This window comes from Primulina huaijiensis, unplaced genomic scaffold (genome assembly GCF_012295235.1).
Source record: "Primulina huaijiensis isolate GDHJ02 unplaced genomic scaffold, ASM1229523v2 scaffold42781, whole genome shotgun sequence".
Classification (NCBI taxonomy): domain Eukaryota; kingdom Viridiplantae; phylum Streptophyta; class Magnoliopsida; order Lamiales; family Gesneriaceae; genus Primulina; species Primulina huaijiensis.
In genome coordinates, this window is record NW_027360306.1 from 56,566 (window position 1) to 79,316 (window position 22,751).

At 34.3% G+C, this 22,751-nt stretch overlaps 3 protein-coding genes and 1 pseudogene across 7 annotated transcripts; 3 read left to right on the forward strand and 1 right to left on the reverse strand.

Annotated features, from left to right (window-relative positions):
* Positions 1-1,051: 1,051 nt before the first annotated feature.
* On the reverse strand, positions 1,052-3,262 carry LOC140969846 (uncharacterized). The gene is made up of 2 exons (XM_073431357.1): positions 3,151-3,262; positions 1,052-2,312 (listed from the first exon to the last, which is right to left on the reverse strand). The coding sequence occupies exons 1-2, from the start codon at positions 3,233-3,235 to the stop codon at positions 1,375-1,377; spliced, it is 1,023 nt and encodes a 340-aa protein (XP_073287458.1). The 5' UTR covers positions 3,236-3,262; the 3' UTR covers positions 1,052-1,374.
* Positions 3,263-5,466: 2,204 nt separating this feature from the next.
* On the forward strand, positions 5,467-8,540 carry LOC140969774 (probable inactive purple acid phosphatase 16; annotated as a pseudogene).
* A 1,339-nt stretch (positions 8,541-9,879) lies between these two features.
* LOC140969777 (uncharacterized) lies at positions 9,880-14,986 on the forward strand. Of its 4 annotated transcripts, none has more exons than XM_073431229.1 (11): positions 9,880-10,158; positions 11,094-11,177; positions 12,253-12,378; positions 12,473-12,556; positions 12,799-12,879; positions 13,160-13,299; positions 13,401-13,500; positions 13,593-13,653; positions 13,929-13,991; positions 14,079-14,181; positions 14,425-14,985. In XM_073431229.1, exons 3-10 carry the CDS (start codon positions 12,317-12,319, stop codon positions 14,157-14,159), a joined length of 672 nt encoding a protein of 223 aa, XP_073287330.1. In that variant the 5' UTR covers positions 9,880-10,158; positions 11,094-11,177; positions 12,253-12,316; the 3' UTR covers positions 14,160-14,181; positions 14,425-14,985. The 4 variants fall into 4 exon arrangements, with proteins under 4 accessions (XP_073287330.1, XP_073287331.1, XP_073287332.1 ...); XM_073431230.1 differs by having other exon boundaries at positions 11,094-11,173; positions 12,256-12,378; XM_073431231.1 differs by lacking the exon at positions 11,094-11,177 and having other exon boundaries at positions 9,880-10,189; positions 12,256-12,378; positions 14,522-14,986.
* A 1,012-nt stretch (positions 14,987-15,998) lies between these two features.
* LOC140969819 (chromatin-remodeling ATPase INO80-like) lies at positions 15,999-22,177 on the forward strand. 2 transcript variants are annotated; one of them, XM_073431298.1, is made up of 11 exons: positions 16,000-16,303; positions 16,551-16,638; positions 16,904-17,288; positions 18,055-18,490; positions 18,579-18,779; positions 18,916-19,026; positions 19,233-19,660; positions 19,736-19,844; positions 19,933-20,013; positions 20,086-20,258; positions 22,018-22,177. In XM_073431298.1, the coding sequence occupies exons 1-11, from the start codon at positions 16,256-16,258 to the stop codon at positions 22,160-22,162; spliced, it is 2,205 nt and encodes a 734-aa protein (XP_073287399.1). In that variant the 5' UTR covers positions 16,000-16,255; the 3' UTR covers positions 22,163-22,177. The 2 variants fall into 2 exon arrangements, with proteins under 2 accessions (XP_073287400.1, XP_073287399.1); XM_073431299.1 differs by lacking the exon at positions 16,551-16,638 and having other exon boundaries at positions 15,999-16,303.
* Positions 22,178-22,751: the final 574 nt, after the last annotated feature.

The window sequence follows — 22,751 nt, forward strand, 5'->3', positions numbered from 1 at the left end:
CGTTCTTTTTTTATATAATAATAATATAGTGAACAGAGAAATAACTTCAGAAATTAATATTTCAATTCGACCTAGAAACATCCTGTTAAAACTGCTATTATCAACTCTTTCGATTTGTAAATATTTTCACCTTTTCTTTATGTGTTAAAAAACATTCAAATAATTTAAATTTAAAAAAAAAAAACACACACACACACACATTCGAATGATAACCAGAACGCTGTCCCTAAAATAATAACATATAAACTTTATGATAATTATATGGAGCATTATATTATATAATATATAGTTGTAAGAAGGAGAAGTTGGTGAAAAATCCCCAATCAAAACATTTCTTTGGGTTCACTCCCTACCCACAAAATTGTGGTACTATGTCATACAAATTGTGGTACACTTCATGTGGAAATGTGGTACACTTCATGTGAAAATGTGATACTAAAAAAGTATCCAGAGACTGAACACAAAAAAAAACGACGACTGAAGACTGAACACCAATTTCTCGTTGTAAGAACACCAAAATCAATTATTTTGTATTCCAATATATCAAATCCAGACAAATTTTGACGCTTGCATCCTAAAAAGAGATGACTTTGTATATAATATTATATATATATATATTATGCTAACAGATTACGTACGTGATTTGTATGTGCCTGTGGCGGTGGTATAAAGCAGCTATAAAATAATATTAAAACGATGCATCTGTTGTTTGTTGATACTTGTCAGCATCTCAACCAAACAACACACAAACGTGAAACGTAATAGCTTCCAGTGCTGACATCTAAATTTCGTCATTGTGGTCCACACTAATCTGATTTAGATTCGTTGATTTTTTACGGGTTTCCTGGAAAATAAAAGTTAAAAATATACATTACTACAATATTCTGATTAATGAATATTTTATGACAAGTTATTTGGATTAATCTTGAATCAAATCAACTTGTATCACTCGTAGAATGCTCGAATCACTGTTTGCAACCTTCAGAAATTGTGATTTGGAGACGAATTGAACTTTGATAGTGAACGGAAAAGAAATCAAGAATCTTTCGAGTTTCATCACGAAGACAATTATACCACAAAAAACCACTAATATTTATACAAAGCCACGCAGGAAACACTGACGATACACACTGCATACATTAAACCTTCGACAAAATCGAATGGATAACCAAAGATGATGCTAGCTAATAACACAACCACCCAATATCAGAACTTGTCTTCAAAATTTTGGGGGAAACTAGCTAGAGGGAGGTATTATAATGCCGAAACTCAACGAATAAGGTGCTCGCGCTGGTTGCCAAGTTTGACACACTATATCTAACGTAAAGAACAAATGAAATAGAATGAAATGAATGGCACCTTTCCACTCTGAGTTCAGGAGACATGTTTTCCCTTGTTCCAACTTCGCTCCAAACTGATTCCAGTATGATGGGTAACCGGCACACATGAATTATACGAATTCAACTTTCTTGAATTGGATCTTCTCTCCATTGCAGATTGCTCTCCCCAGTGGGCAGTTTTATGCCAACCCTTGCCATTTTTAGGGAAACCGTTCACACATAGTTCGTTCTTTGCGGCCATAGACGTCTTGTGACACGTTGCGTTTCTACCAGAATTTACATTGGGAAAATTGTAGTCGTTCTGTTCTTCATAAGCAAGACTGTCTTGTAAGACTTCACGCCCGACTTCATAATTGGGAAGATTATTATCATAATTCCATCCCCACGAGTTACCCCAACCACTTGCCCACGGCATGTATCCTGTCTGTCCAATTCCATTGCTGAAATGCCACGTGTTATCACAGAAACCCGGCCATGCAACTGCAGCTTCGTTATTGAATGAATTGTCCCAGTTATGCTGCCAATAATGACCATTACTAGAGGAATATAAGTTATCCGGTACTTTAACATTCTCTTCCTCGTCTCCCCAGCCAGAGGGCGAGAATTCTTGGTTTGAAACAAGAGAATCACCAAAAAATACGACAGTATCAATGTTTTCTTCGGTACAAGGAATTGAAGGTTTGGTATCAAGGTCTAATGGCAGCTCGGGATCAGTTTCCGAATCCCATTTTATGTCGTCAATATAAAGGTCAGGATCGGGTATTTCAACATCACAAGGAAAGCCGTTTATTTGAGCCCAGAATCGTTTTTTAGCATTACAAAACGCCTCTTCCCCTGCGGAGTCGTTCCACTTGACCACATTATCATAGAGGTGCGTAAATTTCTTCATTTTCAGCACAGTTTCCCAATCCAGGGAACCAACGACTTTGCAAAATTCTTTCTCCCATGAAGGCACAGTTGGTTGCCAACTGCCTGTAGAAAACAACCAATGCATCTGTACAAATTAAATTAAAAAAATTTGAAAACATGGCAGCTGGAATTGAAAGAACTGTTTTTGTGTGAGCGAGTAAATCCTTCAACAATGGAATGTTTCTTCAACGCCCGCTTTATAATGATTTGATTCATGAACTCAACAAAAAATAGACTGATTTAAAACATGGACAAATAGTTGGAGAGACAGAGACAACAAAATACAATATCAAATTACAGACATGGAAACAGGAATATAATAAATACAATCAACTTGCATCATAGATCGACAACAAATGATCGTTGTAATACTTCGAAAGTAAAATTTTAACAGAAACGAACCACTGCCGTCTAGTGTTTTAAGCGTTAATTGCAAAACTGATAAAATCCAAGTATGCATTTCCAGCTTCAAGCTCTACGCACCAAAGTGTACAACATGATTTGGAACGACAAATTTACTAGGCATTCAATCTTTTTAAACTCATAATCTTCACAATAAACATTGAAAGGAAGAAATGCATCTGAGATTTCGAAGAATAGGCCGCATACCAAATCAGTTCAATCAAACAAAAAAACTTCAAAATAAAAGTGAAAAATCATGTTCTCCTTCTTACAAGAGCTAAGCTATACATATTATGTTCAAATTTAAAGAATTCTCCATTTAACAATGGAACCATCAAGAGCATAAAACAATTAAATATCAATATTTTCACATTCAAAATTCCCATGATTTCAAGATAGAACATTTACATAAAGAACCCACACCAATTAAAGTGCCAGCAAGGAAAAAAATACAACGAGAAATCAACAATAAATCAGAAATCAAGAAAATTGAACGTACCGCGAGGTGGCCTTTTACCCTGCGATCTTCTCCTCGGCACCTCCTGTCTACAGTTATCCCACTTCTGCCTCCTCCGATTCTCCATGGTGACAACACCAAAAAAAAAAAAATACTAAAACAAGTCATACAAACAACAAAAAGTTCAAGTTAGTCAACCAACAGAGAAACTTAAAAATAAACAAAAAAAACAAAAAAAAAGTTTCTCCTAAAAAGAAAAGAAAAACCCAGGAAACAAACAAGCAAAATTCCGAGCCGAAAAGGAGAAAAGAAATTATGGGCACCTCAGATTTCGCGTAAAATCCCTAAAACAGAGCAGCACGAGAGGCTTGAAAACTGGTTTTTCCGCTTGTTGTCGCAGACTTGCAGTGGCTACTACTTCTTGAAGAAGAGAGTACAAAGACAAAGACAGAAGATACCTTCCAAGCAGGGAAAAAATCAAAGAAAGGGGCAGTAAATTGTTGTCAGATGAGACTCCTGAGAGGCTAAAGTTATGTGATCTGTGTGAGGCAGATTTATTGCTGCTTGTGAGGGCAAGGGGTTGGGGTGGGGTTGGGGGGGGGGGGGGTTTCGAAAGGGATCCTAAAAGAGTTCTTTAAACCGTTCAAACATCGAAATCAAGGAAATAAATAAAAATAAAAATAATAATAATAAATTATGTTGAAACTTCACTCTATGATTTTTATTACAGCCACGATTTTTTTTTCCGGTTGTTGTCTTTTTTCAAGTTTTACCATGTTTTTGCAACGATTTTAACATGATATTTGCTATTGATTTTTTTATGAGTTTGTGTGTCATATATATAATTTGCAAGGATGATGCATAAATTCACTAAAAATAAATGAAAGAATGTGACATATTGTTTACAAATGAAATCAAACAAATTGTAATTGTGTGAACAATGAGGAGTGAGTCAAAGAGGCAAATATAATTGAAACAATCTGTCCAAAAAACCATTAATGGCAAAATCTTCTCAAATGAAGTATAATCATAAAATTTAATGGCACAATCCATTATTTATTAAATAAGTTTATCAAATATCACGTGGATCCATTTGTTTAGTGTTGGGTCTCCTTGTTTTGCATGATTTCCCTTGCTTGTACCACTTGTGTTGAGATAGTTAGCCGCTTATTCCTATTTCTTGATTTGCTGGAAGGTTTGACCAATGACACAAATCAAATAAAGAATTTCAAATGATTAGGCCAAACTTTCATTCTAAATTCCACCACCCAGATGTCTCTTTCCAATGTGGCAATATTATGCTGACATAACTATTTTTATAATATATAATAATAAATAATTACATCTGTACGATCGAGTGAAGTCTACACTTTTAACAAATATAAAATAACATGTCTTCCAACTATTTAAAGTTATATAATCATACATATTATGTATTTATCATTATTCTATATAATACTATATGAGTTTGTATTACAAATAAATAATGTAACGATTATTAAAGTATATGAGCACAATATTGTAGAATAATAATTGATAAATAATATTTTGTTTGATCGATTAAATTTGAGATCAATAGTGAATTACAATTTTTTCCATTTGACTTTGAATTATATGAATAAATTATTTAATAACCACATATTAATCAATTCAATCATAATTATGAAAAATGATTACAGATGGTGTTAAATTATCAATCCAATATTGATAAATAAACAATGAAACCAAACATGATTAAAAATATTAATAATGCTATCAAGACCAGTCAAGCAAAATAAACAAAGACTTGAGTTTATAAATACCGAAATGACATGTTTCGTTCGGCTAATCATATAGGCAATTTTAGTAATTTATTTTAAATGTCAATTTTCATTAAAATGTAAGAATATATAAACTTATTGATTTTATAGTAACATGTAACATACACTGTTGTTTAGTTCGAACTTATCCTTAGGATAGTACATATTCACGATAAACATTGTTCCAATTGATACTATGATATTTTTTTTTTCATATGATACAATACAACAATATATGATTATTAATTCAATCGACAAGGAATTGATATTGTTTTCTTGCTTAATATTTTTTTTATAATGTGATATTTTAACATCGAAACTATTTAGTGGTAAATTTTCGAATTAATGTAATAGCTGACAAACTATGTTATTGAGTAAATCATTTTGACTAAGTTTTGTGTGACAAATTCGTTTAAGATGATGTTGGCAAAAAAAAAAAAAAAAAAATCAAACTTCTAACATTTAATCAAATAGTCACCTACCTGACGATCTCGAACAAATTTTTGGAGCTTTAATTTGGATGTACACGAGTGATGGAGAGAGTAGGCATAGCCACGTTGTTCACGTCCATTGATCTTACCCTCCTCCCGTCCCGTTTGCTTTTGGCTTAATCCTCATTCATTCATGCCCACTTCTTCAACCCAACAGAAATATTCAATCCAATGGGCTGTAAATGTAATCATCTTTTTCTCATTATTCTCAACCGCACGTCTGGATGATCCGCAGCTGATCCTCCGTGGAGCTCCACCGGGAATTGATGTTATTCGTGTGCAAGAGGGCTCGCCGTTCAAGATTGCTCTTTTCGCCGACCTTCACTTATGTGAGGACGCGTGGACGGACTGGGGCCCGCGCCAAGATATTGATTCGGCGAGAGTCATGTCCACCGTCCCGGACAAAGAGGAACCAGGTGTGTGTGTGTGTGTGGATGTTATCCAAATCGTTGTGCTCGAACAAAGTTTCGTGTAAGGTATTTTAGGTTGCATTTGGATCGTTTAGAAGAAAAGATTTGATCTAACAAACATGGGAAGATTTTGATTTCGAAAAGTATTGTTATATTTTAAGGTAGTGTATGTAAAATGATTTAAAAAATTGATCATGAACCTTTTTTTTTTAATAAAGTTCCACAATTTTGTAATATTTTTTTACATATTTTTAAACACTGACTAAATTGAACGTAGATGAATTTGAAGGATTTGAAATATCAACTGAAGTTAGCTCCGTTTTTTGGCGTAATTTGTTTTGTAATATCTGTTGTAGTATTATTATCATTTTTTGTATGTATGATAAATTTTAAATTCTCAAGTATCCAAAAAATTAAAATTTATTCTTTCAAATCTATTAATAAAATTAAATCTTCCACTACAAATGTAATCACAAAAAATTGCTTATGAAAGGTGGGTATGGTAGATTACGGGTGTAACGTCAGTTGACTTACTCGGGAGCCTGTCGAGTTAACTTGGCTAAAGCTAAGCCTACCTAAATATTTCCGAGCTCGAGTTTTTGGACAAGCTCAAGCTCGATCTCAAAAGTTATTGTTCATGAGCTCGCGAGGCATGTCTCGAGTTCGAGATGAATTTTATTTTATTTTTCTTTTCATATGTATAATATATTGTTATATATAAAAAAATTAGTGTTAGTTTATATATGGAGCTAGATCATGAATTCATTATTCATGAGATAGAGCTTGGGAGCCAAAACTCAAAATGACAAACATATTCATGAACAAAATTTGTAAAACGAACACGGGCTCGCAAACTACTTCGTGAACCTAACTGATGATCTGAGCTTGCAAACATGCATGTTTGTCAACGAAATTTGTGAATAAAGTGGCTTTTTAATTTCAAGATCGAGCTCGACTGTGTGAAATTTTGAGGTATAATCGAACTTTCTATTAATCTGTACCCTCATAGTATATCATTATATTAGTCAATGGGGGTAAGACTGATCTGACGGGCGAAATTTGATAAGGTCGGGGACAACTTGCATGATTGGTTGTTTATTGACTATGGGTTTATAACAAAATGTCTTTCAAAGTCAATGTTTCTTGTAGTTGTACTTTTATAATCAGAAGTCAACGAGAATTATTTGAGTAGAAAATCCCAAGCCAATAGTCTGTCGGAATCTGATATATTAACCATTGAATATTCAAGACATTATGTTTGTATTAACCTGGAGATTATTTATTAATAATACGTACTATAATTTTATACATCATCACGTGTTGATGTATCCTATCGTCGTCAATAGGAAAGCATGGAAAATCTTATTGATCAAGTGATTTTATTTGAGGCATCTCACATCCACACCAAAATTCGAGCTTGACTCGTTTGCCGTCGTATCCATGAGTCACAAAATAACATCTCTAAGCCAATCTTAAGGTTGTGAAATACTAGCAAAATATGACAACGTGTTGCATGATGATCAGTATATTGTGTTCAGTGTTCTAGTCTACTTCATATATCGCAATTAAGTGGAAATTTTACTACAGATTTTGTGGTTTATCTGGGGGATATATATTATCACGGCCAACAACATTATGATTGAAAATGCAAGCTTATATTGGGATGATGCAGTGTCCCCAACAAGAGCTCGGGGAATACCGTGGGTCAGTGTTTTCGGGAACCACAATGATGCTCCATTTGAGTGGCCGATGGACTGGTTTTCAGCAACTGGGATTCCGAATCTTCATTGTCCTGATGCAAATACCTCTAATGGCAAGTGACCCCTTGTGGTTAAAATTATCGTAGAGTGTAACTATTGGAGAGTTATATTTGTTCTTACTGTAACGGGTGGTACTTATATGTGAAATACTACAATTAAGCTGTAGTGCTTGATGTAATAACAAGTTAAAGAATTTGCGTTGCAATATAACATTTAAGTTATAATTTTTTATCAGAGTGGTAAGAGCAAATTCTTACAATTGATATTAGGTCAGGTGTTTGATTCTCACATGCTTGAGAGGAACAACAATTATACTTTTTATGTGTGGCTGTCAATACAATACAGTATTTGACGAGTAACATTTGAGTTCTGTAATGTTTTAAAAATTCGAGTTTCTCTATTACCAGTTGTTATAACTGCAAAACAGATGACATTTACTTTCTTCTCTTTTTTAGAGTCCGTTATAGGACTTCCAGAGGCACAATATAGGAAAACAAAAGCAACACCTTAATTTCAATTCATGTGCTTTTCCAGGATCTTTTGCATCGTATGGTGAAGAATGCAGCTTCAAAGGGACGTCGCGTTTGCAGTTGTTGAGTGATGAGATCAAGCGAAACATATTGTCGTATTCTAAGAAAATTCCCAAAAGTTTATGGCCTGGTGTTTCCAAATATATATATCCTTAAACTCGCTTCATCATGTAATCCGAAGAAGCCTTGGTTTTCATGTACTTCTTCGATTCGGGTGGAGGATCCTACCCCCAAGTTATCTCTGATGCTCAAGTGAAGTGGTTTAAGCAGAAGTCTAAAGAGATCAATCCAGAATCGAGGTTTGAACTTTGTTAAAAAAAAATTCTTTAAGAAGACATCAATAGCAATGAGTTAATTGCTCCGACTTTTAATTTGAATGGAGAACTATTTTTATTTTTTTTCTCCTAGGTTGCCTCATGAATCCATGATCCCATTCCCGTGAACCTGGAATAATCAAGAGGCACTTGAGAGGCCAAAATGCTACCCACAAAACTTGAACTATGCCCCAAATTGGCCTTCAGAAAATCCAATGCTAATATTTTTTATAAGGGGTATTTGCCAAAAAAGATATTTCTCAAGGGCACTATCGTTATTTTTTGGACAATACGGGTGTCCGGGTTTATAAAGAGATTGAGTGTTCGGGTTACAATAGAAGATTGATACACATTAAAAAGTTTGTGAAACAGGAAAAGAGTGACGACAAATAACATCCACAATAACAATATTATGAAGTTAGTGAAATGGATGTCAATTGATACCCTTATGCGGTATACGATCATAGATAGATAATATACGTGGGAAAAACTTCCACAAATTAGTGGCATTGGCATAACGGTTGGTATTTTGTACACATGAATCAAGTTCGGCCAGGTCCCTACGTAAATCGATTGAGGACTTAGCCTTTTATTATTATTTTCTTTACAATTCATTGTACAGATAATACAGATAATAGAAGATTGAGATAAAAAGCTGGAAAGATAATATTTTTAGTAGCTTCGTTTTTTTAAAATATTTTTTAAAATTAAAACTCAATCAAGCGTTATGTCCTTTTAGCCAAAGACTTTATTTAAATAAATCCTAAAAACTATTTATGTGTAAACATATTTTTTTAAAAAAAAAAGAATAAAAAGAAAAAGAAAAGATCCGGAAGTATCCATCTGGAAGTATCGCAAGCGGATGAATTTTGTTTTTACAAGCTTCCAGTAGATGGTGAAAAGAAATAGATTATTAGAGCAGATTTTTTTCAAGATATAATTAATTGGTACATAATACGTTACGTACAATCTCTTCAAAATATATTAGTGTGTAATTCCATATAGACTGAAAGAGTAATTAATTAATTGATACATAATAATCTATTAGTCTATTGGATGAATATACGAGTTAATGATTTTTAGTTTCACAACACAAAAACTTTACGTTTTAAAAAATCTTATTTTTAAGCAAGACTTGCTTTTAAAAAAATTTCCTTGTTTTAATTTTGTTTCAAGAGTAAATAACCGATTTTTAGTTTCACATTTTTACCCTTTTCAAAACAACTAACCACAAAAAATTATTTATTGTACACATGAATTATTTTAAAAAAAAATCCTTGTTTTAAAAATTTTCAAGAATAATTAACTAATTTTTAAATTCCATTTTCATCCTTCCCAAAACCAAAGTCCACAGTCTACAACACACCTGAAACAAAGAAGGAAAATTAATAAAATAAAAATTTATATATAAAAAAATTAGTAAAATAAAATAAAAAGTCAGCAGTAGAAGCAGGCTGGAGCAGTTGGCGCACGTTAAAATACAGCCACAACAGCGGCTCATTTTATCACGCACCCATGAACAACTGTACCTGTGTCCACGCTGCCCTCTACTTCTTCTTTTCTCTCATATCTCGTTCTATTTTCTTAATAGGGTTAGGGTTGTCTTCGTATTCTCTCTATAATTCGCCGTATTCTCTCCGCAACCAAAACTTGTCTTGGTTTAATTTTTCTTCCCAAATGCCCATAACAGGCCTGGGGTTTTCGCGCCGTATTGCCAGGTCCAGACCCCATGGACTCCAAGACCAAGTATACATATGCGAATCTCTTTAATCTCGAGGTGATTTTTCATGTTTGTGCTTAATCTTCTGAAATTTTTGTTTTCCCTTGCAATTGTGGCATGTGAGTCCTGGTGGGTGAATGAAGATGGGACGCGGATTAATTTATCCGAGTTTTGTTTCAGTTACTTTTGTGTTTTGCTTCGATGCGGTTTGTTTTCATATGTTCTGTGACATTTTAATATGTTGTATATATTTTTTAAAATTCTGATTGAGTAAGAATTTTTGTGCGAATTGTGTGTTTGGTAGCCTTTGATGAACTTTCAACTGCCAAAACAAGATGAGGATTCTGATTGTTTTGAAAGCTAATAGGTCTATAGTGAAACGATCTCACGGATCTTTATACGGGTCAGTCCCACCGATATTCATATTAAAAAGTAATACTCTTAGCATGAAAAAGTAATACTTTTTCATGAATGACCAAAATAAGAGATCCGTCTCACAAAATACGACCCGTGACCGTCTCACAAAAGTTTTTGCCTTTGAAAGCAGTAGTCAGGATGAGAGCTAAGGTAACCAAGGTAAGCACTTTTCTGTACTACAAGATAATTTTTTTGTTGGTTTATATAATTTTTTATGTCCAACTCTTTTATCCTTCCCGGCTTAAAAACAAATGATTGAAAGAGAGGATTTTTATATATCGTCCATGAAATAATTACAAATCACAATTGTATCTTTTCACGACAAAATTATAATTTATAAATCTTATCTTATATCAAAACAAACATACTTTTATTTATTAAATAAATACTATTAGATGTTCTGGCAATCCATGTTTTAATAATTAGAACAATATACATGCTGTCAATCCCGCATACGCAAGTAAACGCCGCTAAGTGGTTATTCCTTCGATTGGAAAGATTATATGCCCGAATCAGCTTAGATATCGCGTCTATTGAAAGTAAGTTCTGCGGTTTGATGTTATTTCTGCTGCGGTCAAATCATATCTAGATTCCTCTGATTGTTAATTTATTGTTGGATTTGAGGTACCAGATCTGTGATAGTTGAGGACTTATTTTGTTTCATTGATTTTTTCTTGTTTGTCGACTTTTTTTTTTGAATTGGTATTATTTAGTCTGATGCGAAGGCAATAAGGGATTGAAGAAGCGATTCATTAGAATTGAGCCGATATTTATGTGGATTGGGGGACGTCAAACTGTTTCGTTTTGTGATTTGTTTTTGAGAATTTGAAATTCCTTTTACTTGCCCGTGAAATCGTGGAAAATCCGTTGCAGTTGTGTATGAACCAGATTCTGCTTGTGGAGCTGTATGATCAATTAAATTTTCTGGGCAAAACATTTGGTTTTAATTGTTACATTTTCGGCTCTGAAGTTTTTTATAGTGGTTTTACCTTTTAGCAGATAAGAATTATTTCCTTTTATTATTTTATCAGTACATATGATTTCACAACCTAATGCATTGGAAAAAAATTAAAGGTTCTTTACACCAATTTCGAATTTGGAGTTGTATCACGGCTTGTTCTTTTTAATTAATTTATTTTTCCTCCTTGCTCTGGTATTTACATGTATCTCTCTCGTGATTGATTTCATTGAAAGTATATAAGATAGAGTTATATTTATTGGAAAAGCACTTGAACTAATTCTGCAATGGTGGGGTTTTATATTTTGGAGTCTCATAATTGGGAATGCTTATGTGTAATGCATGTTTAAAACATTTGATAGTTCTATTTTATGAACGGGACAGGAACATGTATTGGAATGTTGTGATACATCACCAATTGTGTTTCCTATTCATAGTCTTTCTTTCAGAAAACATAAACCTTTTTTTTTATTGTAATGTTTTTGTATAATTGATATTGGTATGATTATATGCAAGGTACTGGTAACATTTTATTTATTTACAGGGATAAATCATTAAATCACAAGTGTAATTAATAATACAGTGCATATGTATAATATGTTGTTTCTATGTTGGTTTCTAGGGATTAAAATCTAGTAAGGTAAATGTTACTTGATTTTAGAAACTTGTTTTAATCCCATAAGAGTTCTGTTCATAGATTTGTTCATCCTTTGTCTCACAATTAACAAATTTTGCTGTGTTCTTTCAGGAAAAAAGTTTAACAAGAGGCGATTCATTGGGGATTTTTGAGGGGTGATTAAGTGAGAAAAATGCCTAAATACAAAGACGAGGCACCAGCAGTTCGAGTGTATACAGTTTGTGATGAATCCAAGTCTGTGACTAACTTTTTGTTCCCCTCAAATTCATTCCGTTTAAAATTGAATTTACTTAATTAAAAATTGGGTACCAAAATACTTTGTCTGCAGGTATTTAATTGTGAGGAACGTTCCGGAGCTTGGCTGCGGCGATGAGTTATTAAAGTTATTCTCTACCTATGGCACAGTTGAAGAGTGAGTGTTTATTAGTTCTATATATTCAACATTGATGCATATATAAATAATTGGAACTTGGACAGTTTCTGAAATAGGTTTTTTTAATCTTTATTTCCCCACATAATTCATCTTTTTGTGTTTGGGAATTTATTGTCACATAAGAGTAATTATGTTAAAAACTTAAGTTTCATTCGGTGGGGGAAGAATTCTATCATCACTTATTGATTAAGATTTTGATGGTTTTGGTGTGTTTTGCCCAGATGTAAGCCAATGGACGGTGAAGAATGTGAGCCATTTACGGATGTTTACTGGATTAAGTTTAATCAGGTCAACAACGCCAGGTGATTTTAGTTACCAAATACTTATCTTTTTTTCTAGAATATTTATTCATATGCATATCAATCCTTTTGTTGTTTGATTAGTTGAAGGAATAAAATATGGGATGTGGCATCACTATGAATAAAATTCGTGGATTTATCAGCATAAGAATTTTCCCATGATGCTTTTTCTCTACATAGATGCATCGGTAAATGCCGATATGCATTTTATGCATGTGTCTGTGTGTTATACTAAATAACACTTTTTTGTGTGTGTCCATTGATATACGTGATTTCGAAATAGGTTTGCTAAAAGGAAGTTGGATGAGTATGTTTTTCTTGGAAATCGATTGCAAGTATCATATGCGCATCAATATGAGAGCCTCGTTGAGACAAGAGAGAAGTTAGAAGGAAGGAGAAAGGAAGTGCTAGCACGGCTAAACTGTAAGTCTGCAGTGCAATAGAAGTTGTAGAGTTTAAGATTTCTTATCCGTGGCTGATTTTTTTTATTGTTATTTGATCGGTGGGATACTCTTCTGAATCAGCTAGAAACTTTAAAGGCTCTTCAGAATTTATGAGTAAGCCATTGTCAGTTTCTAATTCAGTGCCGAAGGATTCATTACGAACATCATCCTTAGCTCTAAGGTAGTTTTGTAGCCATCACCAGTGAATATCTTTGGCAAGTCTATAAGATTATACCTTATGATAAAAGCCTATCTTTTTTCTATGGAAATAAGGGACTCAGAAAGTGTTGCTAACAAGCGACAAACATCTACCATGTTGGTTCCCATTAACAAGGTTGGTATTTAAATTAAATATGTTCGAATATCATCCATGATCAAATGTTTTTTTTATTTGTATGCATTTTTTACTTCTTTCACCAGTTCGTAAAGATATCACTTACTCTGTCACCCTCTCAATATCAAGATCTTGCACATAGTTTCTCCTCGTCTGTAGCATTAAAATTTTTTAGCACAATATTTACTCCTATATTTTGACTGTGTCATGGCGTCTCTTGATGGAAATATGATTCTATCTTGTCAACTGATCGATTCCTGTTACTTGAATGATAGGAATATTTCCCCTCGGAATCTATGAATCAAACAGTTCAGTTGGTGAGGGAGAAACTGAATAAGGTAAATGCAAAACTGTAATATGCCATCTTTTTGGATGTTTTAGCATTTCAGTTTGTAAATCCACATTTCATGTCTTCTTTCTTTCAGATACAACAATCAAGTGTTGGGCATGATCAAGAAACTAGTTCATCCAAAAAGATGCGTGTTGATAATAGAAGGAGAATCTAAGAACTTGATGAGTGGAATAAATGTAAGTTTTGCTTAGTTTTATGCTACTTCACCACGCCTTACACTGTTGCAATGTATATTTTGTTGGGTTCCTTGACTTGTTTGGATGAACTACATTATCGAATTAAGTATTTTCAATAGTAATTGTGATGAATATCATTTGAAAATTCATTACTCAAATCCTTATCCAAATAAAATATTTTTCTCCAAACCAAATCCTTACATTTAAATGCAGCCTTTAAGTATTTGCTGCCGTCATTATTAGGTGACCTTGTTGTATGCTCTGATCTGAATTCCAAGTGCTTGGCTATGAAGTCGCACAGAAACTGGTAGTCACTTCTTCAACATTTCTCGTCGAATAGGGCAATCGTTGGCTCCATGGGTTGTGTAGTGACAAGAAACCAGGTAACAGCAACAGCATAATCCACCTTCAGCAAATTGAGAACTCTGGTGTTTGGCATTTTCAGATATGATGAGCTCTAGCATATTGAAAAGTCCAGTGGTTGGCATGTTCAGAGCTAATGCTCGCAGCTAGTGGCCGATGGGCACAAATTGGTTGCCTATAGTGGAGAAAGGTTATGACCTTTTATTTTCCAAAAAATTGGTTTATAAAGAGATTGGGTTTTCGGGTTACAATAGAAGATTGATACACATTAAAAAGTTTGTGAAACAGGAAAAGAGTGACAAATAACATCCACAATAACAATATTATGAAGTTAGAGAAATGGATGTCAATTGATACCCTTATACGGTATACAATCATGGATAGATAATATATGTGGGAAAAACTTCCACAAATTTGTGGCATTGGCATAACAATTGGGTATTTTGTACACATGAATCAAGTTTGGCCAGGTCCCTACGTCAATCGATTAAGGACTTAGCCTTTTATTATTATATTTTCTTTACAATTAATTGTATAGATAATGGAAGATTGAGATAAAAAGCTGGAAAGATAATATTTTTAGTAGCTTCGTTTTTTTTAAAAATTAAAACTCAATCAAGCGTTATGTCCTTTTAGCCAAAGACTTTATTTAAATAAATCATAAAAACTATTTATGTGTAAACATATTTTTTTTAAAAAAAAAAGAAAGAAAAAGAAAAGATCCGGAAGTATCCATCTGGAAGTATCGCAAGCGGATGAATTTTGTTTCTACAAGCTTCCAGTAGATGGTTAAAAGAAATAGATTAGAACAGATTTTTTTCAAGATATAATTAATTGGTATATAATACGTTACGTACAATTTCTTTAAAATATATTAGTGTGTAATTACATATAGACTGAAAGAGTAATTAATTAATTGATACATAATAATCTATTAGTCTATTGGATGAATATACGAGTTAATAAATATATAGTGAATTAACTAATAATTCATATATATTTAATTATTTTAAATTTAAATATTTATTCAAGAGTAATTAACCGATTTTTAGTTTCACAACACAAAAATTTACGTTTATAAAATTCTTAATTTTACACAAGAGTTGCTTTTAAACAAATTTCCTTGTTTTACTTTTTTTTTCAAGAGTAATTAACCGATTTTTAGTTTCACATTTTTACCCTTTCCAAAACTACTAACCACAAAAAAATATTTATTGTACACATTAGTTAATTTTTTTTAAAAAAATCCTTGTTTTCAAATTTTCAAGAATAATTAATTAATTTTTAATTTCCATTTTCATCCTTCCCAAACCACTTACAAACAAGTCCAGTAGTCCAGAACACAAACCTGAAACAAAGAAGGAAAATTAATAAAATAAAAATTTATATATAAAAAAATTAGTAAAATAAAATAAAAAGTCAGCAGTAGAAGCAGGCTGGAGCAGTTGGCGCACGTTAAATTACAGCCAAACCAGCGGCTCATTTTAGCACGCACCCATGAACAACTGTACCTGTGTCCACGCTCCCCTCTACTGCTTCTTTTCTCTCATATCCCGTTCTATTTTCTCAATAGGGTTAGGGTTGTCTTCGTATTCTCTCTATAATTCGCCGTATCCTCTCCGCAACCAAAACTTGTCTTGGTTTAATTTTTCTCCCCAAATGCCCATCACAGGCCTGGGGTTTTCGCGTCGTATTGCCAGGTCCAGACCCCATGGACTCCAAGACCAAGTATACATATGCGAATCTCTTTAATCTTGAGGTGATTTTTCATGTTTGTGTTTAATCTTCTGAAATTTTTGTTTTCCCTTGCAACTGTGGCATGTGAGTCCTGGTGGGTGAATGAAGATGGGATGCGGATTAATTTATCCGAGTTTTTTTTTCAGTTACTTTTGTGTTTTACTTCGATGCGGTTTGTTTCTTATGTTCTGTGACTTCTTAATATGTTGTATATATTTTTTTAAATTCTAATTGAGTAAGAATTTTTGTGCGAATTGTGTGTTTGGTAGCCTTTGATGAACTTTCAACTGCCAAAACAAGATGAGGATTCTGATTGTTTTGAAAGCAGTAGTCAGGATGAGAGCAAAGGTAACCAAGGTAAGCACTGTTTTGTACTATAAGACAATTTTTTTGTTGGTTTATATAATTTTTTATGTCCAACTCTTTTATCCTTCGCGATTTAAAAACAAATTATTGAAAGAGAGGATTTTTATGTCTTGTCCACGATTTAGTGAAGTGTGTCAACTTGCATGAAGACTGATGGTTTTCTTCAGTTGTTTCAAAGAACATGGGAATTTGTATGCTTGGATTGGACAAATAAGTGGCATTTAGTGATTTTCGTTTTCTTTCCCCATATTCTTAGGCGAAGCAATAGGGGGCCATACTAACGGTATAATGTCAGATAGAAGATCGAGGAAGAAGAAGAGGCGGAGTGTGTATGGTAGTGAAGAGGAAGAAGCTGGTAATTATAATCCCTATATCTCGGAAGAACGCTATCGAACAATGCTAGGAGATCATATTCAAAAGTACAGGAGGAGAGTGAATAACTCTTCTCAAAGTCCAGCGCCTGCTAAAACTGGGACACAAGTAATGAAAAGTGGTCTCGGACTAAAAGATCAGAAAATAAGTGGTGATAACAGAGAAGGGTCACACAAGGTTGAACCGGCTTCAGATTTTCTCAATATTGGTTCCCAAAAGTTGGGAAATTATTTAGAATCTGATAATGGACTGCAATATGGTGCTGCCAGGTTTGCTTGTTTCCTCTAATATAATTATTCTCAGGCGTTTGTCTTATATCAATTACAAGCATAAGTTAATATTATCCCATCTCTAAAATTTACTCTTTTATAATATCATCGCAGGTCCCATTTGTAAAAAACGTGTTTTATGTTTGATCAAATTTTTTTTCATTGATAAGACACTAATATTTGAATTTTATTGGCCAATTGACAATGTTAGTGTCAAGCAATATGATTTAAACGTGTGTTATAGCTACTTGTATAAGATTCGGGTATTATATACCGAGATGATTGGTTAGTCATTCAATGAGAAGCTTAGATCCTTTGACTTTGATTAGGTTGGTGAGCCAATCTATGAATGTGTGGTGTGTATCTCAATCCCAGGCTCATTAAATCAAGGCCTATGCAAGCCGAATTTACACAATGACCACCATTAATAATCATTTATGCATCCATCCTTATGTTTATTATCTCAAATTCAGAGGAGTCCATAGTACTTTCTTGTAAACCTTAGAAATTCTCCCACAGCCTTAGAAATTCTCCCACAAACCTGTGGGAGAGGGGTAGTACAAGAATGGTCATCTGGATCTATTACTCTGAGGTGTCTAGGTGGCTCCCAATCATATAGTGCTTTGTTCTAAATGACTCCTTAAACGTCCATAGTTTCTATTGGTGTCTATGTGGCTTAGGCTACAGCTGTTTTATGAGTAATTTTATTGAACATGGACTTGCGTTAGAATCTTATTCACTTGTTAAATTTGCTGGATGATTGCAGAACGAATCTTGAACCTTCTTATTTGGATATCGGGGATGGAATCACTTACAGGATCCCTCTACCGTATGAAAAGCTGTCGCCATCATTGAACTTGCCAAGCATGTCAGACATCCGTGTTGAGGAGTTTTACCTGAAGGGGACTCTTGACCTGGGATCATTGGCTGCAATGATGGCTTCGGATAACAGGTTTCGGCAGAGAAGCAGGGCAGGGATGGGTGATTCCAAGCCCCAGTATGAATCTCTTCAGGAAAAATTAAAAGCCCAGTCAGGTCATAACTCAGCTGAAAATTTTTGTCTAAAAATAACTGCAGCCTCATTGCAGTCACATGGTATCCCAGAGGGGGCTGCTGGAGGAATCCGAAGGTCAATTTTGTCTGAAGGTGGTGTGTTGCAGGTTTATTATGTGAAGGTTTTGGAAAGAGGAGATACATATGAGGTCAGCAAACTTTTCTATATCTAGCCTTGTGGCACATTGAATGTCAGTATGTGAATGATGTTAACAATATTGGTGTGATGTTCTGCAGATTATTGAACGTAGTTATCCCAGTAAGCCTAAGGTGAAGAAAGACCCTTCTGTTATCGAGAGGGAGGAAATTGAAAAGACTGTAAAATATTGGGTTAGCATGGTGAGGAAAGACATTCCAAAACATCATAGGAATTTCACTAGCTTCCACCGAAAGCAACTGACAGATGCAAAGCGGTTCTCAGAATCCTGTCAGAGAGAGGTATATACAGCTAGATAGCTTTCTACTTGTATTTTCTTTTTTCACTTTAATTTTCTTACCATTTTGCTATGGCGAATGTTTATGCCACTTTTTAGCCTCCAGTTTTGCTCCATGGCTTCAATGTGTTTCTTCTCAGGTTAAAATGAAGGTCAGCAGATCCTTGAAATTGATGAGGGGTGCCGCACTCAGAACAAGGAAATTGGCTAGAGACATGCTGTTGTTTTGGAAGAGAGTTGACAAGGAGATGGTAAGTTTCTTATTGGTTTTGTTGGACTTTTGAAATCATGGACCACAGTTTTCCTTACAAATTATGACTCTTGCTGGTTATGCTACTGCTTCCATAAGCATTTTTAAAGGGCAGCAACTTGCTAAGATTTTGTTTCTGTAGTATTTTAGTCTCATGATACTCCCTAAACCAGAAAAATGCTTATCTTTGTGTCATTCTTTGTTGAGGTGGAAGTGAGGAAACGAGAAGAAAGAGAAGCTGCAGAAGCTTTGAAGCGAGAACAAGAACTTCGTGAAGCAAAGAGGCAACAACAGAGGCTCAATTTTCTACTGTCACAAACTGAACTTTACAGCCATTTCATGCAGAATAAGACTTCTCAAACCTCTGAAGCATACACAGCAGGTGATGAAAATTCTAATGATCAAGAAATGCTGTTGGGTCCGGCTGGAGCTCTGCCTGGGGATGAAGATGATCTTGAAGATGCCCAACTGAGAAATGAAGCTCTGAAAGCAGCTCATGATGCAGTTTCGAAGCAGAAACAGATGACAAGCGCATTTGATACCGAATGCTTGAAGCTACGGCAGACCTCAGAAATAGAAGCCTCTCTGCAAGATGCGTCAGTTTCAGAATCGAGCAACATTGATTTATTGAACCCGTGAGTGATTTTTTCCCTCTCTACAATGTACCGATGGTCTTTTGATATGAAACTACTAATTTATGATGCTTTCAGATCAACCATGCCTGTGGCATCGACAGTGCGGACACCTGAGTTGTTCAATGGTTCCCTTAAAGAATATCAGCTGAAAGGTCTTCAGTGGCTTGTAAATTGCTATGAGCAGGTAGCTAGAGATTCCTAATTTTGCCCCCTTCAAGAAGTTTCCCCAGTTTTTACTCTATGGTCAACTTACGCGGAACATTTTCTTCCAGGGCTTAAATGGTATTCTTGCTGATGAAATGGGCCTGGGGAAGACAATTCAAGCCATGGCATTCTTGGCTCATTTAGCTGAGGTAATTAATCAATGCTCGTTTTTTTGTTCTAGCTTTTTGTCAGGGTTTTGAATTTATCAATTATCGTGGCAGGAGAAAAACATATGGGGACCTTTTCTGGTTGTTGCTCCTGCTTCAGTTCTGAATAACTGGGCTGATGAAATCAGCCGCTTCTGCCCTGATCTGAAGACTCTTCCATATTGGGGTGGGCTTCAAGACCGTACAGTACTTAGGAAGAACATTAACCCAAAGCGTCTTTACCGAAGGTTATTTTCCATTTCTAAGACCACCCTTTCTATTTTATTTAGTTGCTATTCTCATTTACTATTTATCAAATGATACATTAGCAGTATAACATATTCACAACAACTGTGATGTTGTTTCAACATGTTTAAATCAAATTTATTATACTTTATGCATAGTTGCTTAGGCCGCAAAACGCACTGAAGCGCTAGGATACCCGGGAGCCTGAGGCGCAAGGCGCACACTTTATCGAAGTAAAGTGCATACAAAGTGTAAATATATTGAAATAAGGATCATCATCATCTAGTGAACTTTGACAGAAACAAAACTGAGTATTGGGTGTATTGCTACTCTCATGATTGATGAGTCATGATCAATTAGTGATAACCTTTGAGGAATAATTGCTGAACTTTGACAGAAACAGCAAGGAGGGATAATTCTGCTAACCTTCGTTGACAGAAACAAAACTGAGTATTATTATTACCTTGAGTGGAAGGTCAGCCGCTGCACAGTTGCACTCTCCAATTTAGCGACTTGTAGACGCAGAGAGAATTTGGGCATGAGGGAGATGAAACATATGCATATATGTTTTTTTGACATCAAATAGGCATGAACTTTGCTAATTGAGCTTTAAAATTTGTTGGGCTTGAATTATTTCATGTGTACGCACAAAATCTCAATACTTAGCACCCGATGCACGCTTCTGCTCCTCCCATCTGTTTAGGCATGCCTGTTTAAAGTGTTGTGCCTGCCAGGCGAGTGCCTTTAATAACTCTGACTTTATGTAGACCAACTTGAAATGTGTGTTATGTGATAGAAATTCCATAATGATTTTTGAAGTGGGGTCTAGTTTTTAGTATTTTGTATCTAAAAAGTCATTTTGATTTTTAATGTCTTGATCGTTATTTTTCTTAAAGTGAAGCATGTTTAAGTAAGAGCAATCAGTTGATTTGATGGTAATTTATGTGAGGAGTTTAATTTTCCATGAATCTCTAATATAATTCCTAGATCCATAATCAACCACTTAGCCATGTAATGGTACAATAATATTTATACTAGTAAGATATAAATGAAAATGTTTTATGGGGAACTTGCATCTTCACTAAGTGCATGGTACTATAGATAGGGCTCAACCTGATGATCTCATGAACTCCAGAGTGAGGGTTAATTTGTTAAATTGCGTTGACTAAAATTTGACAGCAAAAGAGTCAAAGACATGCAGTGTCTGATCAAACTAGGTAGAAGTAATTAGCTCTAGGAAGGGTAAAAGACTGGAATGGTAATATGCTAGATATTCATACATGCCATGGTGTAGCTTCTCTAGGGACAGGTGCCTTCCTATGATGTGTTGGTTTACAGATTTTGACAGTGCACTGTTTACTGCAAATACGAACCCCATTAAATGAAAATAGACAGTACTCTTGCTTCTTCTCATTAAACCATTAATTGTAAAATGTTGCGCATCCACTCTAAAGAAATTTCAAATACATGGAATTGATTTTGTTTGAAGAATATGTTATTATCATCTCATATAAATCGTCATCTCATATAAATCGTTAAAATTAAGCTAATTAAATTTAGCATCTGATGTGGAAAAGGAGTAGTTCTGCAGTTTCATGTTTTTTCGGTCTTCGCAAATGCTCTTGTCTGTATACAATTTTGAGCTCCTACCTCTCGTCTCTATGAGTCAATTCCACAACTTTCTCTAATTTTTTTTGTATGCACTATGTGAATGCCTATTGCCCTCGTTTGCGTCTGTTAATGAAATTTGTGATTTGTTAGGAATGCTGGATTCCACATTCTAATTACCAGTTACCAACTGCTAGTTTCTGATGAGAAATACTTTCGCCGTGTTAAGTGGCAATATATGGTGTTGGATGAAGCCCAGGCAATAAAAAGTTCAAACAGGTTTGACCATTTACATTAATGATTTTTTTGGGCATAAAGATATATAACTTGAGCTATATAATTATCAACTTTTATTGGTTTTTTGTCCAGTGAATTTCCGTTGTTTGTTGCTGGCTGGGAAAGAATGCATACTGATGTAAAACAATGTGGTGTGCAGTTAGATTTTCAATTAAATTTTATTTGAAATGATGCTGGGTATAAATTTTGAAAACTGACTTGATATGTTAATGTTTGAAATGACGTGTGTATTGTGTATGCAATGATCGAATGAACATAAAAAGAAAAAGAAAATCGAAGAGTGTAGTAAATGAGGTTTAAATGGTTAAAATAAACTGAATTGTTTCACATTTTTAAAAAAATTGAATTGTTTCAAAATAAAATTTGCATCTCATTTTCACCCTAATTATTGCTTGTCTCTTAAGGTTCAGAACCTTATACGCAATGCAGATCACTCAGTGGTTGCGTAAAATCCTCCAAAACCCATTGTTAATTGAAATTGGAAATCAACTCCAGTTCCTGGCTGTCCAAAGATGCAGACCAGGCAATATCTATACAACATAGCGGTGTTTTTTTTTTTTTTTTTTTTTTTTTTTTTTTTTTTTTTTTTT

What these genes read in the sequence shown, in the direction of transcription:
- LOC140969819 (XM_073431298.1), top strand. Translation starts at nt 16,256, where the DNA reads ATGGACTCCAAGACCAAGTATACATATGCGAATCTCTTTAATCTTGAG. An exon ending in TTGTAAATTGCTATGAGCAG is followed by an intron (nt 19,845 to 19,932) that starts GTAGCTAGAGAT and finishes ATTTTCTTCCAG; the next exon opens with GGCTTAAATGGTATTCTTGC. An exon ending in TCTTGGCTCATTTAGCTGAG is followed by an intron (nt 20,014 to 20,085) that starts GTAATTAATCAA and finishes TTATCGTGGCAG; the next exon opens with GAGAAAAACATATGGGGACC.
- LOC140969777 (XM_073431231.1), top strand. Translation starts at nt 12,317, where the DNA reads ATGCCTAAATACAAAGACGAGGCACCAGCAGTTCGAGTGTATACAGTT. An exon ending in ACAGTTTGTGATGAATCCAA is followed by an intron (nt 12,379 to 12,472) that starts GTCTGTGACTAA and finishes CTTTGTCTGCAG; the next exon opens with GTATTTAATTGTGAGGAACG. An exon ending in ACATCATCCTTAGCTCTAAG is followed by an intron (nt 13,501 to 13,592) that starts GTAGTTTTGTAG and finishes TATGGAAATAAG; the next exon opens with GGACTCAGAAAGTGTTGCTA.
- LOC140969846 (XM_073431357.1), bottom strand. Translation starts at nt 3,235, where the DNA reads ATGGAGAATCGGAGGAGGCAGAAGTGGGATAACTGTAGACAGGAGGTG. An exon ending in GGGTAAAAGGCCACCTCGCG is followed by an intron (nt 2,313 to 3,150) that starts GTACGTTCAATT and finishes TGTTTTCTACAG; the next exon opens with GCAGTTGGCAACCAACTGTG.